The sequence below is a fragment of the Cotesia typhae genome, unplaced genomic scaffold (assembly GCF_013202065.1).
Source record: "Cotesia typhae breed Kobodo isofemale line unplaced genomic scaffold, CoteBio_Ctyphae scaffold_13, whole genome shotgun sequence".
Lineage (NCBI taxonomy): Eukaryota > Metazoa > Arthropoda > Insecta > Hymenoptera > Braconidae > Cotesia > Cotesia typhae.
In genome coordinates, this window is record NW_027423774.1 from 3,825,358 (window position 1) to 3,843,562 (window position 18,205).

Here is an 18,205-nt window from a genome sequence, read left to right on the forward strand (position 1 = left end):
TCAATTTTTTTATATATATATATATATATATATATATATATATATATATATATATATATATATATATATATATATATATATATATATATATATATATATATATATATATATATATATATATATATATATAATCACAATTAATGCAGGAATCACATTTAAATTATTTACGACCGCATTTCCGGGATGTTTAACAATTTTAATGAGAAAAATATTTTTAACTTTATGCTTTATTAATTTTTTAATTTTTTAAAAATAACTGACTAATGAATTTTTTATGACAAATATGGAAAAATTTATTTAGAAAATATTTTAAATAGTCATTTGCATTTACTCTAATTTCTACTACACAGAAAAAAAATTTATTGACTAGAGAACTTCTTGGCTCAAGAAAATTTTCGGGTGCTTGAAGGGAGACCGAAGTTGTGTTGGCTAAAGTAAAAAATTTTTCTTGAAATTCTTTTCTTGGTGGAAGTAATTTTTTCTTAAGGAATTACATGGGTTTCCTCCGGGATAAAATGGTCTATTTTCAACAATTTTTTTTTTTTTTAATAGAAAAAATGAAATATTTTATTCAAACTTATTACTATCTTGAAGATACATGTTTAATAAGGGATTCTTAAAAAAAAAAAAAAAAATCAACAATAACAACAATAACATTAAAAACTCTGCTAATGTTTATTAGGGTTATTTGAAGTGAAAAAAAAAAAAAAAAAAATAAAAATTGGATTTTTGGCACAGGTATTTACAAAAAAATTGAAAATTAACATCATTTTGGTCTACAACAACTTGATTTAAATTAATTACTGAAGAATTCAGACCTGATTAGAGCAATAATATAATGGTCATATAAAATATTAAAAATCTAATGCTTTACTTTTACTTTCATGTAAGAGTCAATGAACTTGTAAGCTTGATGATTTATTCATAAGCTTTTGTATTTATAGAATACTGTATTGAATTAAAAGCTCCGATTGTTTGAAATTTTGATTTTATTGATAATAATATGTCAAATAATAATATCAAATATTTGATTTTATTATCAATTTGACTTTTTGAAAATTAATTTTGAAGTATGATTAATTAGAGAAGAATATTAATAAGTATAAATAATAATTAATGCGTAGAAAAATAAAAGTAATTCTTGGTCAAGGATAGTATAAATTTTATTGTAAGGAAAACTTATAAAAGCCAATTAACTGAAAAAATCGAAAAAAGTATTATAAACCAGTCTTTAGGAAAAATAATTATTGAATTATTTTTAATGTTGTTTAAAAGTTAATTTTTACGGTAAATAGAAAAATTACTTACTTAGCATTTTTTTTTAAATAATTATAGATCGATCCAAAACCATGTAATCCACGTACATTACAAAAACCAAAACGAAGTGGTGGCTTTCCAAAAGTATTCTTGGGTGGTCTGCCTAGCAACGTGACTGAAACAGATTTACGACAATTTTTTTCACGTTTTGGCAAGGTCATGGAAGTTGTAATTATGTACGACCAAGAGAAAAAGAAATCAAGAGGTGAGAAACAACTCTACTATTTATTTTGTTATCATACACATTGTCATTATTAATATTATTCACTCCACTCATTCATTCATTCATTTATAAATTTTTATTTTCTACATTTTCTCCTTCATGCATATTTTAATTTATATCTTGTTTTAATTATATCAATGCTAATTTTATTGGTTTATCAAAATACTGTTTATTACGTAATTAACACTTTCAATTAAGCATGTATTTTATATAATTAAACTATAAATATTTAGCAGTGAATATTGAATTTATAAAATCGTTACATTTATTATTAATTAAATTATATAATCAATGTCGAATTAATATTAATTTATTATTAAGTTATTGTGTAATTTAATAATTTTATTATACTATAGCTCAGCTATGAACTAAATAAGAGTAGTTTTCACTAGTCATTTTTAATTATTTATTATATAAATAAATTTAAGATATTTAGCATTATTATAATTAGGATAATATAAATTTTAATCTATTTGTCTGTTAGAAATTAATTATTATTAATTAATTAATTAATTGTTTCTTCAATTTTAAGAGATCTTTGTAGCATTGTCACAATGATATTTATATTGAATATTTTAATTTTTTTTAATTGTTACACGGAAAGAACAAAATGACGCGGCATATCTTCGCATATTATACTCATAAAAATTTTTACCTAGAAAAAAATATAAATGGTCACTCACTAAAATAATTTATATTATATTAATGCTCAATATACTGATTGACTATAATAACTCACAAATTGTAAATAGCACTTCACGCGCAGGCGCTGCAAAAAAAACACGGTGGAGTTATCGTGGGTATAATCAAAATTTCTACCGAGTTTAATTAAAATTGTACGGCATATTTTTTTGGATTATATCCAATGTAATCTTACTCGGTATAACCAGAAAAATTATTTGGTCAAATCGGAGATTACACTGAGTATAATATGCGAGGATATGCAGTGTCATTTTGTTCTTTCCGTCTACTTAATGAAGATCTCTTAATTAAATATTTTTCTTAAAAGTTGCATCTGGAGAAAATATTTCGAAAAATTGATGTTAAATAAATTTAAAAAATGATCTATAACAAATATTATTACGAAAACAGGATTTGGATTTCTGAGCTTCGAAGACGAGGAAGGAGTCGATCGTTGCGTAGCTGAGCATTTCGTCAACTTGAATGGAAAACAGGTATAAATCACTAGTTATACCTAAACATAAAAAAAAAAAAAAAATAACAAATAATTTAATTAAATATCATTAAGAATAAGAGTAAAAGTCCTGCGACTTTTACTTTCTCACTTATAATTAAATTAAATTAAATTAAATATAATTAATTATAATTAATTAAAGTAAAATAATTTATTAATTAAATAAAATAATTTAAAAAATTAACAATACTGAAAATAAATTAAAGCAGGCAGCAGAGGAGCGGATTTAATTAAATTATTTAAACTAAAAATAATTTCAAAAAATGAAAATACTTAACGATGTAAATTACTGTGTTGCAGGTTGAAATCAAGCGCGCGGAGCCACGTGATTCATCAAGCAAGATGAATGACGGTCACCAAGGACAGTGGGGTCATCAGCCTCAGCAAGGTGGCCCGCCAATGGGTATGGCCGGTAACATGGGCCCCATGGGTGGACCTAATGGTCAGATGGGAGGCCCGATGATGGGAGGCCACATGGGTCCACCCGGCAACATGATGCAAGGCTACCAAGGATGGGGTACTAATCCTCAGACTGGTGGTTACGCTGGATACAGCACTCAGTACAACGCTCAAGGATGGGGCGCTCCACCAGGACCTCCTCAGCAGCAGCAGATTCCTCCACCGCCACCTCATCAGTGGGGCAGCAGCTACAACGTCCAACCAGCAGCTGCTACTCAGGGTTACGGAAGCTACGGTAAGTTTTTATTACCAAACTTTCTTATTATTTTTTAACAATACCGAAGGTAACAGATGTTTCAAAAAATTTTTAAAATAAATATTTAAATATTAATTTTAATAAATTTATCTTGTACCTTCTGTATTAAATTTTTTTTTTTAATTTTTTTTTATTTTATTTTATTTTATTTTATTTAAATAGTTACGACTGAAACGCGACAGAGGCAGTCGATCCAACGTTTCTTTTAAATCGACTGCATTTTATTTGTATTGCTTTATTTATTTTATTTTGAATTTTAAATTGTAAAGTGAATGATCTTTTGTAGTTTCTAAAACGTAGCTTTGTTTTTATTTAATTATTTATTTATTACTAGTTTTTTTTTTCTTTTTTTTTTTTTTTTTATAAGTCTAAGTATTGATTTTTTTAGTGTGTTGATTTGTTTAATAATTTTAAATTTCAGACAACAAATCAATGAATATTAATTATTAAATAAATTAAAATTATATACTATTTTTAATAGACATTTACTTTACATGTTAATTTTTAAAGTCGAGAGTAGAGTAGAGAGAGAACGAATTTACGAGTTTAAAGATCATTTCCACGTCCTTCCTCTACGATTGCCTCCGTCGCCATATTTCATTTATTTTTTTCTAGTCATTTAATATTATTATTATTTTATACTGAAAAATACTATTTTAATCCTGATCCTGATCCTGCTTAACTAACAATCCGACCCACTTTTGCTCCAAAGATACTTTATAATAAATTTTATAAAGAAAATTACTCCAGTGGCTCTGTCACTCCTTAGATGATTATTATTATTATTAATGTTGTTATTATTATTAAAACCCATATATATGAGAAAGAAAATACAAGGATGATAAATATATAGACAATAAATCACAGTAGCAAACGTACGAAAAATTAAAAAAAAATTTTTTGAACTTGAGTAATTTAAGAAAATAACAAAATCACCGTCAAGTAAAAAAGAAAAAAAAAAAAACTCGTGCATTCTCATGATCTCTCTCTACTTGTACAATCGCTGAATTAAGTCAAAAAAATGAGAATGTTTAATCATAACGTGGATCGGTTGTAATTAATGATCGCAGGTGGGCCAGCGGCGGCCGCATCAGGTGGTTATGGGCCTACAGCCGGTACAGGTGGAGCTGCGGGTGGTGGTCCCGGGGGTTCATGGAACTCCTGGAACATGCCCCAAAATGGGCCGCCTCCAGGTACCCAGCCACCACCCCAGCCCCCTCAGCCCAACTCCTCGCAGCCTAACTCCAACTCAAATCCCTCTGGCCCGCAGGGTGAGTCTTACAAAAGCTCAAATATTTACAATTTGTTTTCATAAAAACAACAATCAGCAACTATACTATTGTCTATATATAATATTATTATATCACTTTTTTTTTCTACATTATAAATAATTTTTTAATTCATCTTATCATTGTGAGGGACTTTATAATTATTGTATTAAAAGCCATGTCTCTGTTGATTCTAAAAATTTTAAACAAAATTCATTTATTGTTTTAAAAAGAAAAATAATAAATTTGAAAAAAAAAAACATTTTTTTTTTTTTTTTTGGAGTAGCGACACGTTGGTCTATTTTTTTTTGTTTTTTATTTTTGAGGCATGACCTTTTGCCGGGTAGCGATCGTTTGAATCAGTAAAATGATTTTAGATATTTTTATTTTTTTATTTTTCTTAAGGTCGATTATTTAACACTTTTTTTTTCAAACTCGATATTTTTGTAGACAAATATTTACTAGGTAATTAAAAAATATATATATATATATATATATATATATATATATATATATATATATATATATATATATATATATATATATTTTTTTTTTTTTGACCCATAATTGAGATAGTCGGTAGTTTTAACAGCGGTGATGGTTTTTTGAGCATAAAAAAATTATTCACCTTTTTATAAAAAATATAAAATAACAATTCACACGAAACTGCCTTGATAAAAAAAATTAACAAGAGGAATCATGCTTGCCATCCACAGTATTTTCTTTCTAAAGAATAAATCATTTATTTGTTTTGGCATTAATTGAAAATTGAATTTTTTACTACCATTTAATCCATGTGTAGACTTCTAGAATTTTATTGCATTTTGTCAGATAAAATATTTAAAAGTATTTCTTTAAATATAAAAAAAAAAAAAGAATTTTTTTTTTTTTTAATTGTTTTTATAGCAATTAATCTGGACAATTTGCAACGTCTACTGCAACTAGCAATTTATAATTTTCTCTCTCACAATCATCGTAAAAAAAAAAAAAAAACTTACAACAAAATAAATACATTTATCAATTAATAATAATGAATTAAAACATCTAGATTAGAATGTGACGATCCTTCCTAATCGAAAAAAATCCTTTGTCCTCGCTTGCTATGCCTGACTTTTTTTTTGTTTTTTAACCAAGTAGCAAATAATTCAAAAATAGTAGTTTGAGAAATAAAAAACAAAAAAAAAATCAATTTTATAAATTAACAATTGAATAGAGAGTTCAAGATGATAATAATAAAAAAAAAAATAATAATAATAATAAATAACAGTAATAATTAAAAATAATAATAAAAATAAAAAAATAAATAAGGAGTAATAATAGGAAAATAAAACTGAACTGTGCGATAAGAAAAATGATGCGGGTATTTCAGGTGATATGTACTCGAGACAGACATCTGGGTCAGGCGCACCAGGATCAAGCAGCAGTTCATCCAAGAATCCAGATTATAGCGGTTATAGCGGGTATACTGGTAGTTTCGCCGACACGAGTTATCCTCAGCGTTCTTATCAGGGTGGCGAGAGCAACCAAGGTGGGTATGCCGCCAGTGCTCCTAAACCTGGTCAACAAGGCTTTGATTACAAAGAGTGGCCCGCCTCATGACCATTTTAATTTATTCATTTAAATAGTATCTTTAAATCAACATCTGACAGTTAATACATCAACAATAATAACATCACCAACAACAGCAACTGTTAAATAAATTTAAAGATTTTAAACAACAACAACAACAACTATAACAACAACAACAATAAAAAAAAAAATAATAAAAATTGATCCGCGTGAGATTAATGCGTAACAACTTGGCTGGTGTCTTGTGGATCATTTCTTTTAAATTTTTATCAATTATTAAATTTTCAATACACCCATTACATTGAATTGATCCATAATACATTTTTATGTTTATTTAATAACGATAATTATAATTATTATTACATAATAAAATAAGAGGCGACGGGGAAAATTAATGGGACATTTTATATATCTATAAGTACAGTTCTTTTTAAGGTTAACGTGGTAATTAAAACTATCGGAATTAAAAATAATATTTAACTTGATTAAAAAAAAAAAAAAACTAATAAAAACAAAAATGATGATAAATATTAAAAATAGTAGCAAGCAAAGCAAGCGAGCGTAAAGGAATGTTTTTTCGTATTTTTAAAATAGTTAGAGTGACAAAAAATTAATAATTAAATAACTGACTAAAAATAATAAATTATTATTATTATTATTATTATTATTATTATTATTATTATTATTAAAAGTTATTAAATAGACAATGACTATGGGGGTGTACGATATAATCTATTAATTTTTTAAAACTTTCATTTTATTAAAATGAATTTTATTGTAAATGCACAATTCCACCTCCGTTTGACAATAGAATTTATAAATCTAGTTACAGTTTAATAATTATAAATTTATCGGTTTATAAGAGAGAATAATAAAATAAATAAAATGAATTAATTTTCGAGGCATCTTTTAAAAAAAAAAACCTTTTGTTTATGTTTTTCACTTATTTATATCAATTATTAAAGTAAATAAATTAATTAATTATAGTAAATTAATTATCGATAAAGATATTTATATTTTTAAAAAAGTAAAACAGGGAATAACAATTGTAAGGACGAATTAAATAACTGATTAAATTAACGCGTAAGTTTTATGCTATATGAATCAACTGGTCTCTATTTATTTATTTTTGTCTATTTAAAATACTAGGGATAGTGTAGACGTTAAATCATCGTTGTAAATTTTTTTTTTAATTAATTTTTTTTTGTGTTGTAAATTTATTAAAAAAATTATTTTTAAAAGCAGACTTTATTAATATTTTTTTTTTTTCTATAATTATATTTAGTCAGACTGCATTTAAATATTTTAATCTTTAATTTAAATAATTAATTTTCGTTAAAACTTGAAACCGTGCCAATAAAATAGTTTATTGTTAATGATAATTATAAATAAAAAGAAAAAAAAAAGTCGGTAAATTAAGAAATTAATAATTATAATGTAATAAAGTATATAATATTTATTAATAATAGTAATTCCATATGTCTGCTTTTAAAAATATTTAATCACTTATTTTTTTATAAAATAATTTATTTATTTACCGATTAACACTATTATTTAATCCATCAGTCTTTCATAGTATTTTATATAGATGTTTTTGTCAATAGATATTTAACTAATAAATAAATAGGTTTTAAAATTATGCAATTGAAGTAATTAATCTTCATGACAGTGAGAATAACATATTATTTTTTTTTCTATTAAACAATTAAAAGGTAAATAAAGTAATAAGATAAAAGATAATAATTATAAATTTATTAAAGCAAAAAAAAATTGTTATTTCATGTTTATCGGGTTATTCCGTAGATTAAATTAAAATAAAATGAAAAAATGACTAGCAATAACACGGAAGTAATGATAAATAAAATGTAACATTATTTTTTTTATCCAACGTTTTTTATCTAAGGTAAATGCTGTATTTAAATCGTTAATAAATTTCAAATGAGACTGAGTTTAATCTAAAAGGTAATTTTTCCATAATTAATTGATAAATATCTATAATAAATAAATAAATTAATATTTAACGTAATGATAATAATAAAATTAAATAATAAATAAAAAAAAAAAGATGTCTCGAAAATTACACTCGTTTTTTATTCATAACAATCGATAAGGAAAATGAATTAAGGAACGCTGTTTTGTATGTGAATTAAATTTTTAAATATTTGGGGGCACGCATCTGAAAAGTCTACCTGATTAAATATATATGGGCTTAATTGTATATTTACTATAGGGTTTACAATAGAACCTACAATTAACTACTTTGGGAATTAATCGCGTTTATTTTATTCTATCGTTTATTAAATAAATAATTATTACAATTTAAATACCACGATTCTGGGAGTCGCGTTTTATTTAATATTTCTTAATCAATTTAATTATTAATTCATTATTTAAATAATTTTATAAGGACCTAGTATAGACACTTAAATTTGTGCAGTTAAATTTTATGATAAAATTCGATTATCGCGATCACAAGCTTGTTATTTATTATTACTATTGATTATTGATTTTTTTTTTAAACAATTTTTTCGGAAAATAAAAACGCGACTTATACAAAAAAAATTTTTTGAAATACAAAAGGGAGCTCAATCAAATAATCCTTTTGTTATTAAAAATATTAATCATCAACCAATAAACACGAACATTATTTGTAGGAGAGTTATATTTTTTTTCTTAAATAAAATTTATTAAAAATATATATTCTAAGTAAATAAATAAAACGACGTGACTATTAAAGATTAACTTTACTTCAAATAAACAACCCTGCTCTTTAAATAATTTTAAACATAATATTATTTTAAAGATTTAATTCAATAATTAACTGTTAGTTATTTCTCAAAAGAAAAAAAAAAACAGATGGAAATGACGGACGGATTTGAAGTAATTGTTTAATAGTTTTAACAGATTAAGTAAAATTAACTTCTAAATTAAATAAATAAAATACAAGTTAATTATTATTAATTAAAATTAAAATGTAATAGTTTAATACAATTGACAGTAATTATTTAATTATTAACTTATGTCTGGGATAAATTGTACAGTAATTTAATTAACAGTGAGTGAACAAAAAAAAATGTAATAAAATAAATGAGAGAGTTATTTAACGTTGCCAATATAAATATATATTTTTTCAATTTTGTAAATAAATTTTTTCATAAATTTTTAGCTTAAAACTAAACGATTTTAAAATAATATTAACATTATTATTAAAGATGTTTTGCCTAATTGTAAATTGGTTAATGTAATAATTAATAATATTAATTCTCCATAACATTTTATTTATATATATATAAAAAAAAAAAAAAAAAACATAATGTACTTTAGATAATAATTTTTTGGACAAACTTATTTTTAATTTTTTAACATAGGTAGTCCGTTAAATGCTCTCAGGGTTAATCATTAAATAATATTATTAAAAAATAATGATAATAATTATTGTAATTTTCTTATCAGGTCTCCGTTAATATAAATATTAATACGGTAATAAGCTCAATCAATTAATAAGATACGTCGTTTTATCACTATTTAATTATAACTGTATTATTAAATATTCATATACATTAATATATTTTTTATTGTCTTTGTATTGATAATAAATACATTTGAATATGTCAGGTATTTTTTTTTTATTTTTTTTTTTTTACAATTAAAATTAATTTCAAATGTAAAAAAAAAATTTATAATTGTTTCACTTAAATTTGGATTATTATAAATTTTTTTTGCAGCTTAATAGCTTATTAATTGATAAATTGGATTCTAATTCAACTCCCTCTTGCCTTAAAAAAATTTAGAACCGATTTGCAATTCTAAATTAATCATTGAAGCTTCGCCAGGTGGCGGGGAGTTTGAGTCACGGGACAACCGATTAGAGCGACCGGGTTCAAATCCTGGTGAAGTTAAAGTTGAATTTTTTTTTTTACTTTAATTTATTTAAGCGCACATTTTAATCTAGATTAATATCAGAAATTTAAATTATCGAGGATAAATAAAAATAAATTGAAAGTCACGCCAAGTATGCCTACTAAACGAATCACAGTAATTTTATTGAATTGTTTTTAGTGGAAAAAAAAAAAAAAAGAAAAAAAAAAAAAAAAAAAAATAAAATAAAGAAAGTGCGATCGCGAATAAATTGTTAATGAATAAACTGTGATTAAATCGTGGCTCGATCGCTGTGGAATTATTAGTGAGAAATAAATTTAAAAGGATCGGTAATTATTAAATAAAATAAAAATGGATAATAATAAAAGTATAGAACAAATTAACTAACTCATAATAATTAAAAATGACCTTAAATACTTGTTAACAATTTAGATTTGTATTGGTAAGATCGTGTCCCCTGTTATGAGCTTTACAAACCTAGTATATATTTATAATTAATAAAATAAAATCAACTTTAAAATAAATCGGTTATATTAAGACTACAGACTTAGATAAATGATGATGATGATGATGATGATGATGATGATGATGATTACGATTACGATAATAATAACGATAATGGTGATTAAATCAATTTAATTATTAATTAATGATTAATGTTAATGTTTAACATCACACCTTTACGCTCGCTTTCCCATTAATTTTCTTATTATTATTTCCAATAAATAATAAATATATAATTATATTAATATGCAATAGGAAAATAATTTTATTTTAAATCGTCTTCAATAATTGTAATTAATTAATTAAATAATTTAAAATATATATATATATATATATATATATATATATATATATATATATATATATATATATATATATATATATATATATATATATATATATATATATATATATATATCTGTAGATCGAAGGGTATTTTTATCTTGAATTTTATTTTTATATTTTATAAATTTAAACCCGATTTTATTAATGATTAATTTTAATTATTGTAAATTATTTTCCTGTTGTTACGCCGCATTTATAAATCCAAGTTGACGCGCATTGTCTCTAAAAAAAAAAAAATTGTATGACGTGGACAAAAAAAAATAAAAAATATAAAAAAAAAAAAAAATATAAAATTCAAAAAAATAAAAAAAAAAGAGAGGAGAAAAAAATTTTTTTGTCAATTTTAATAAAATCATGATTGTGTAGAAGCAAATTGAGGGTTTACACAGACACTCACAGAAAAAAAAAAATTGAATTGACATTAATCATGATAAACATCTTTTTTATTCACTTATTTTTATTATTATTATAATAAATATTAAATATTACTTATTGATTAATATTGTACACACTTTTACGGTCTCTTGGGATTATGATAAATAATAAATAAAAAAAAAACCGATATTAATTATTAAAATAAAAAATTTAATAATTTAATAAATAACCATTTGTCTTTTAAAATTAATCTGATAGATTAGCAATAATTAAGCTGAATATTTTATTATTTTTTTTAAATCGCTATTTAAGAGCTAAGAAATTTTCATTCGTGAATGATATAAGTATAGTTAATGATTAATATTTAATAAATAACTATTTAGAAGATATATAAATTAATGGAATAAAAAAAAAAGAAACTTTTGGGACAAGGGTATTAATCATGTTTAAAAAAAAAAAAAAACTATTTTAACCAAAATTAAACGTTTGGAAAATTTTTGCATTTAAAATTAAAATAAATTAAATAACTATATCATTCACTAGAAGGATTTAATTGATAAAATAAAATATACAGCAACAATTTTAAAAATTATTAATTATATACATAGATATATTTATGTATATATTATACAATAATCTTAACAACGCATGTATGTAACAAAATTGTTTTTTAGATTTACAATTATTATTAATAGTAATAATAATATATTAATTATATATAGAAATAAAAAGACCTTAAAAGTGTCGTTTATTATCTACCGTCACTTAAATTACCACAACGACTTATGATATTTATAATTAATGTCGAGGTACAGTGACTAAAGTTATTTAAATAACTTTTTTCAATATTTATTATTACACTTATCAATCCTATTATTTTTATTATTTCATCTTATATATATTCCTATTAATTAAAACCAGCGTATTAATAATTTTGAAACGCGATTTCGATGATAATAAATCATTATTACATAAATAATTATAAAGTAATTTAATGTTATCGTCATATTTACCCTAAAGTGCCCTTTCAATTGCTTTTAATTTAATTGTAGAGGTAAATTTTATAAAAATAATAACAGTACATGTTTAAATATATATAAACTTTCTTTTTTATATTCTTCATTTACTCTTTATAAATTAAGTAAAACAAATACTTGTAATTTGATGTTAGGTGAGAACGAATATCAATTTTTTCAATTTTTTTTTTCATTAATTTAATTAATTACAGCTTAAATAATTTTTTTCTCCATTAAAAAATGGAAAAAAAATAGGTCTTGAATTTTTTTTTTACCCGCGCCGGGAATCGAACTCTGTTCTAACCGAATGCGAGTTTTAAAAATTTTTCTGACGCCAGCGCTAAATTTTGAAGTACGATAAAATGCTAAAAAAAAATTTTTCTACGACCTTATGTCTCCCGGGATCCACCTCGGATGCCATAAGGGCGTATAAAAAAAATTCTATTATTTTTTCTAAGTCCAAAAAATTTTTTAGTTTGAAAAAAATTTTTTTTTTGCAGTTCTACATGTTTCATACAAAAATACGTCAGTTCCCAAAAAAAAATTTTTTTTATCCGCCCTTATGGCATCCGAGGTAGGTCCTAGAAGCCACAAGGGCGTACAAAAAAATTTTTTTTTGGGAATTGCTTATTTTTGTATGAAACGTGTAGAAATGCAAAAAAAAATTTTTCTTTCAAACTAAAAATTTTTTTGGACTTAGAAAAAAAAAACAGAGGTTTTCTTATACGCTCTTGTGTAATTAGTAACGCGCATTAATTTTAAGTAATCTTTAATTAGTTTTCCGAAAAAAAAATTGTTTATTGCAAAAATTTACTGACTTAAAAATTATTATTCAGAATTAGCAATTTTTTTTTTTTAAATCGTCGCAGCTAAGCTTAATTTTTTTGTCTAATTAATTTCCATTAAATAATCTAAAATATAAACTAAATAAGTAAAAGAACTATTGATAAAAGAAAAGTATTATAAGAACTGGCCTTAAAACAATAGATCCATATATATATATATATATATATATATATATATATATATATATATATATATATATATATATATATTTATTTGTGGATTTAATTCGTATAACGTAAAATTAAAACTATTAAATTAAAATAAAAATTTAATTAATTAATTAATTAACTATATTATTAAATAAAATACGGCAAACCTTGCCAGACTGCTCTTTAAAAAATAGGTCTATATTACAAATACAAACGTCAAAATAATAAATTTTTTTATTAATTAACTAGGATACTCAGTATGTATAGTTAATAAAGTAATTAATAATTAATGATTAATTAATTAAAAAGCTTATGGTAAACCTAAAGAGGAAACGTGTCCTAGATTATAAATATAAATTTATCAAGTATATATGTACATTCCTATATATATATTTTTTTTGTTCCTTTAATTTATAATAAATATTTGTTATTAAATAATTTTTAAGCATTAAAAATAAAATACCTCACTAAATAACGGAGCGATTATTCGCAAATTGATAAAATATTTGTTAAAAAAGTTATTTAATTATTTTGTTAATAAACTGTAAAATTAATTAATTAAAAATAAAACTAATGCCAACAATAAGAATAATTATAATAATAATAATAATAAATAAAGTATATAATGACGAAACATAATGAGGAAATAAATAATGAAAATTAGAATTAATGAAAATTAAATAAAAAAAAAAAAAAGAAATTAATATTTTATAAAATAACAAAATGCCAATTGAATTAATTTAATTAATTGTTAATTATTATGTAGGAACTTTGTGACAAAATAAGTGATATTTTATGAAACGAATAAGAACTTTACTATTTTTTTTTTTTTTCCATTGATTATTAATTATTAATTATTAATGGATACAGTTTAAGGATTATTTTAAATAACCAGCAAAAACTAATGCTCATTGTGTACCTAAGCACGTTTCCGATGCATTGAAATCGATAATTAACTCCATCAATCCCTTATTTTTTTTTACTTTTTACGTTAGCTGTGACTTATTTAAGCGACGTAAGATAAATTTAGTCATTTTAATAATTTCAGAAAAATAATTAGTTTAAATTATCTAAATAAATTATTACTAATTATTTTTTTAATTTTTAAATCTTGTTCGTTCTCGCCAATGTCTTATTAAATGTATTTATGAGATTTTATTGTCAGACTTCATTATTTTTCTTTATAATAATAATAGATTTTTTTAATTCATTCAAGATGAAAAAATCTATAAAAGGATCTTTTTACTAAAATTGAGAGACATCATATAATTTTTAGAAATTTTTTAATTAATAAATTTATTAATTAAATTAAATTACTGCAAAATTTATTTATTTAAAAAATTTCAGTTTTAAAAACTCGAAAAAAATAATAATTTTTTTAAGGCATTATTAATTTCTAATTATTAATATTTTTGAAGATATAAGCTCATCCCGATATTACACACATCAAGAGCTTTCATTTGAGTACCTACATGGCATTTTTTCATATACTAGAATTCAAATTTGCGCGCGCATGAATTTAAGATTTGCATATATTTTTATGCTTTGATATATTTGACCAATCACGTTACGAAAAGTTTGATGCCACATACATTTCATCTCAATTTTATTATGAGATTATATATATATGATATTTGTGAAATATATAAATATATAAAATTTATGAAAAATTGATGTGGGTACTCAAATGAAAGGTCTTGATGAGCGTAACATCGGGATGAGCTTATATCTTTAAAAATGTCAGTAGTTGACAAGACACAAGCTAATTTCTTAATTATTAATATTTTTGAAGATATAAGCTCATCCTGATGTTACACACATCAAGACCTTTCATTTGAGTACCCACATGCATTTTAATATATTTTTTCATATATATATATAAATATATGAAAAATTGATGTGGGTACTTAAATGAAAGCTCTTGACAAGTGTAACATCGAGATGAGCTTATATCTTTAAAAATGTCAATATTTCACAAGATACAAAGTAATTTCAAATAAAATTAATGATGTCTGATAATAATAATTCTCTTGTATCCAATAATAGAATTTTCTCAATTAAGTAAAACTTGGGACCTCTTAAATTACTAAATAAACTAAACTAAAATAACTAAAAATTTTAATTAAATTAAATTAAATTACATTAATGAAGATACATAGTTAATTATAGATTATTATTATGAACTACCTGGAAAAAGTAAATAAAAGTTAAAATTATAAATGAATTATTTAATATAAGGCTAATCGTCGGCTAATCCACTGTTAGAATAACATTAAAATAACAAACAATAAGTATTAAAGCATAACATTGAAAATAATTATTAAAAAAAAAAAAAAGAAGCCTTAATTGTATCGTTATAACGATAAGACTTAGTGATTATGTTTTAGAATTAGAACCGAAAAATAAAAATAATTAAATGAAAATTTTTAAAACAAATAAGATTATTGTTACAGAAAAAAAAAATAACAAATTACTACAATTAGCTTATTACAATTAAATGTAATTAAACCGAATACAGTCAGCTGCGTTACTATCGATATAATTATATTATAAATTAATAAAATTACAATTAATGGAATGAAACAATGAAATTATTATTAATTAAACAAAAATAAGATTAGGTTTGCACAGCATTTAATAATTAATAAAACCAATGGGTAAATATGACTATAATATTATATATAATTTTAAACAATTGATATTCATTAATTAACACGTATATTAATAATAATAATAATAATAATAGTAATAATAATAATGTATTTAATAATTGTGTCGTTAATGACAAATTGACTTGCATTATTTTTTACGTATATATCTATATAATAATAATATTATTAATGATGATAATAATAATAACAATGAGTAAAAATATATATATTTAATTAATGAAAAAAAAAAAAAATAAAAACAAATTATGATACATATTCAAACATAATAAATAATATTAATGATTATATATTATTACAATTAATCAATAATATTAAAGTTTTCTTACGCCCTTTAATACTTTGAAAACAATATTATTAAAAGTATTTTAACAATAATTAATTGATAAATTAATAAATCAACTACTTAGAAAATATTTAATGATTAAATGATTAATGGACTGGGTCATTAATGTAAAATTTGATCACAGTAGAAATATTATTAAATTATCATTCAAATTCTGCTTTTTCTCTTATTGATAATAATAATATTTATTATGATTAATGGTTAAAAAAAAAAATGATTAGTCTGGAAATATTACCTTATTTTAAGTTTCTTTAAGGAAAATTAATGAGTGAAAATAATATTAATGATAATGATTAATTAATCAACAAGACAAACAAATAAAGTAAGAATCGATGTGTCGAATGCTGCAATTATCATTATATTAATTAATTAATAAATACTGGTAAATTTAATTATTCATAATTAGAATTAGAGGGTGTATTTTTTTAATTAATTAAAAAAAAAAAAAACATTTTTTCAATTTATGATATTTTTTTTTATTTACCTTGAGTTTTAAAGGCTATGTAAATTTAAATTTCGACGCTTACATTGAGAGAAAAATTTAGTTTTTAGAAAAGAGGATTTTTGTTACAAGAATTTAAATTAGTGTAAATTTTTAATACTTATTTTTTTTTTTTTTTTTTTTTTTTTTTTTTGATAAAAATTTGTTTTTTTTAAATTTCAATATATTTAATCTATTATACTAATGCAATCTATTAAATATTTTAAAATAAAATTAATTTTTTTCTTAATCTAATATTAAAATATTTGTTGACATTTAATCGATAGGTAAAATTTACTACAAGAAAAAATAACTAAAAACTTGAAATTAAATTAAACATTTAATAATTTTCTTTTTAAATATTTTTTTTCTAGAAAAAAAAAATTTTTTTTAAATAAAAAAGAACAAGATGACACTGGATATCATCCCAGATTGTACTCAGTGATATCTGGATTATACTCATTATAATTCAGATTATACAGCGTAATATCTGGATTTTTTTTCACTCAGTATAATCTAAGATGATATCCAGTGTAATCTTGTTGTAATCACTCGTTATATTTACTTCAGCTGACAAAGAAAAATATTAAAAATTTAAACAATTTAAATTCTTGTAACAAGAGTACTTTTTTTTTGTCAAAAGTAATTTTTTCTTTCAGTATAATGAATATTTTTTCTTGCAAAAAAAAAATCATTTAATTTTTTATCAATTATGGTTCATTGTAAACACTTTAAGTATTATTTATATTAAATTAAAAATTTAAGTTGACAATAATTTATCATTACTAGTCAAATCATATTTATACCAACTTATTTTTGCAATACAACGACATTTAAAAGTTGAGCATAATTTAAAAATAATTGATACATTTAATATAACTAAAAGCTTCTGTCCTTTGATAAACCGACGTATAGGAAAATTTCTTCCCCACGATACAAGAAAACTTGAGTACACAGAGACGAACTTGTAAGACCTCAGCAGTACTAAGGCAATTCCGCTCTAATTACAGAGTTAATTACTATACTGGAAATAAAAAAAAAAAAGCTTTCAAACAGAGGCTTTTTTTGTTCAATAAAAAAAAAGCAAACGATGAAAATGTGATTTTTAAAAAGTTTAATTAATTAAAAACCTATAGAATTTTTAATTGTTACTAGATAAATCGACAAATTACCACATAAGTTCTGTACAAATGTATATTACAGAATATAATAAGGCCGGTGAGTTTGAAAATAAAATAAAACTAGAGCTAGATTAAATATCCCGTTGAATTATTGACGTTATAAGTAATTTAATTGTTTGATATTATT

At 22.3% G+C, this 18,205-nt stretch overlaps 1 protein-coding gene across 9 annotated transcripts in view; it reads left to right on the forward strand.

Annotated features, from left to right (window-relative positions):
* Hrb27c (Heterogeneous nuclear ribonucleoprotein at 27C) overlaps window positions 1-18,205 on the forward strand; it is a 32,832-nt gene that overhangs the window by 1,470 nt on the left and 13,157 nt on the right. For 4 of the 9 annotated variants that reach the window (XM_074254808.1, XM_074254810.1, XM_074254811.1 and 1 more), the window contains exons 3-7: window positions 1,336-1,522; window positions 2,633-2,715; window positions 3,036-3,429; window positions 4,521-4,721; window positions 6,088-6,246. In XM_074254808.1, coding sequence (XP_074110909.1) covers window positions 1,336-1,522; window positions 2,633-2,715; window positions 3,036-3,429; window positions 4,521-4,721; window positions 6,088-6,246 — 1,024 coding nt within the window. The remainder of the gene's footprint in view (window positions 1-1,335; window positions 1,523-2,632; window positions 2,716-3,035; window positions 3,430-4,520; window positions 4,722-6,087; window positions 6,247-18,205) is intronic. The other 5 variants (XM_074254813.1, XM_074254814.1, XM_074254816.1 and 2 more) reach the window with 2 other exon arrangements.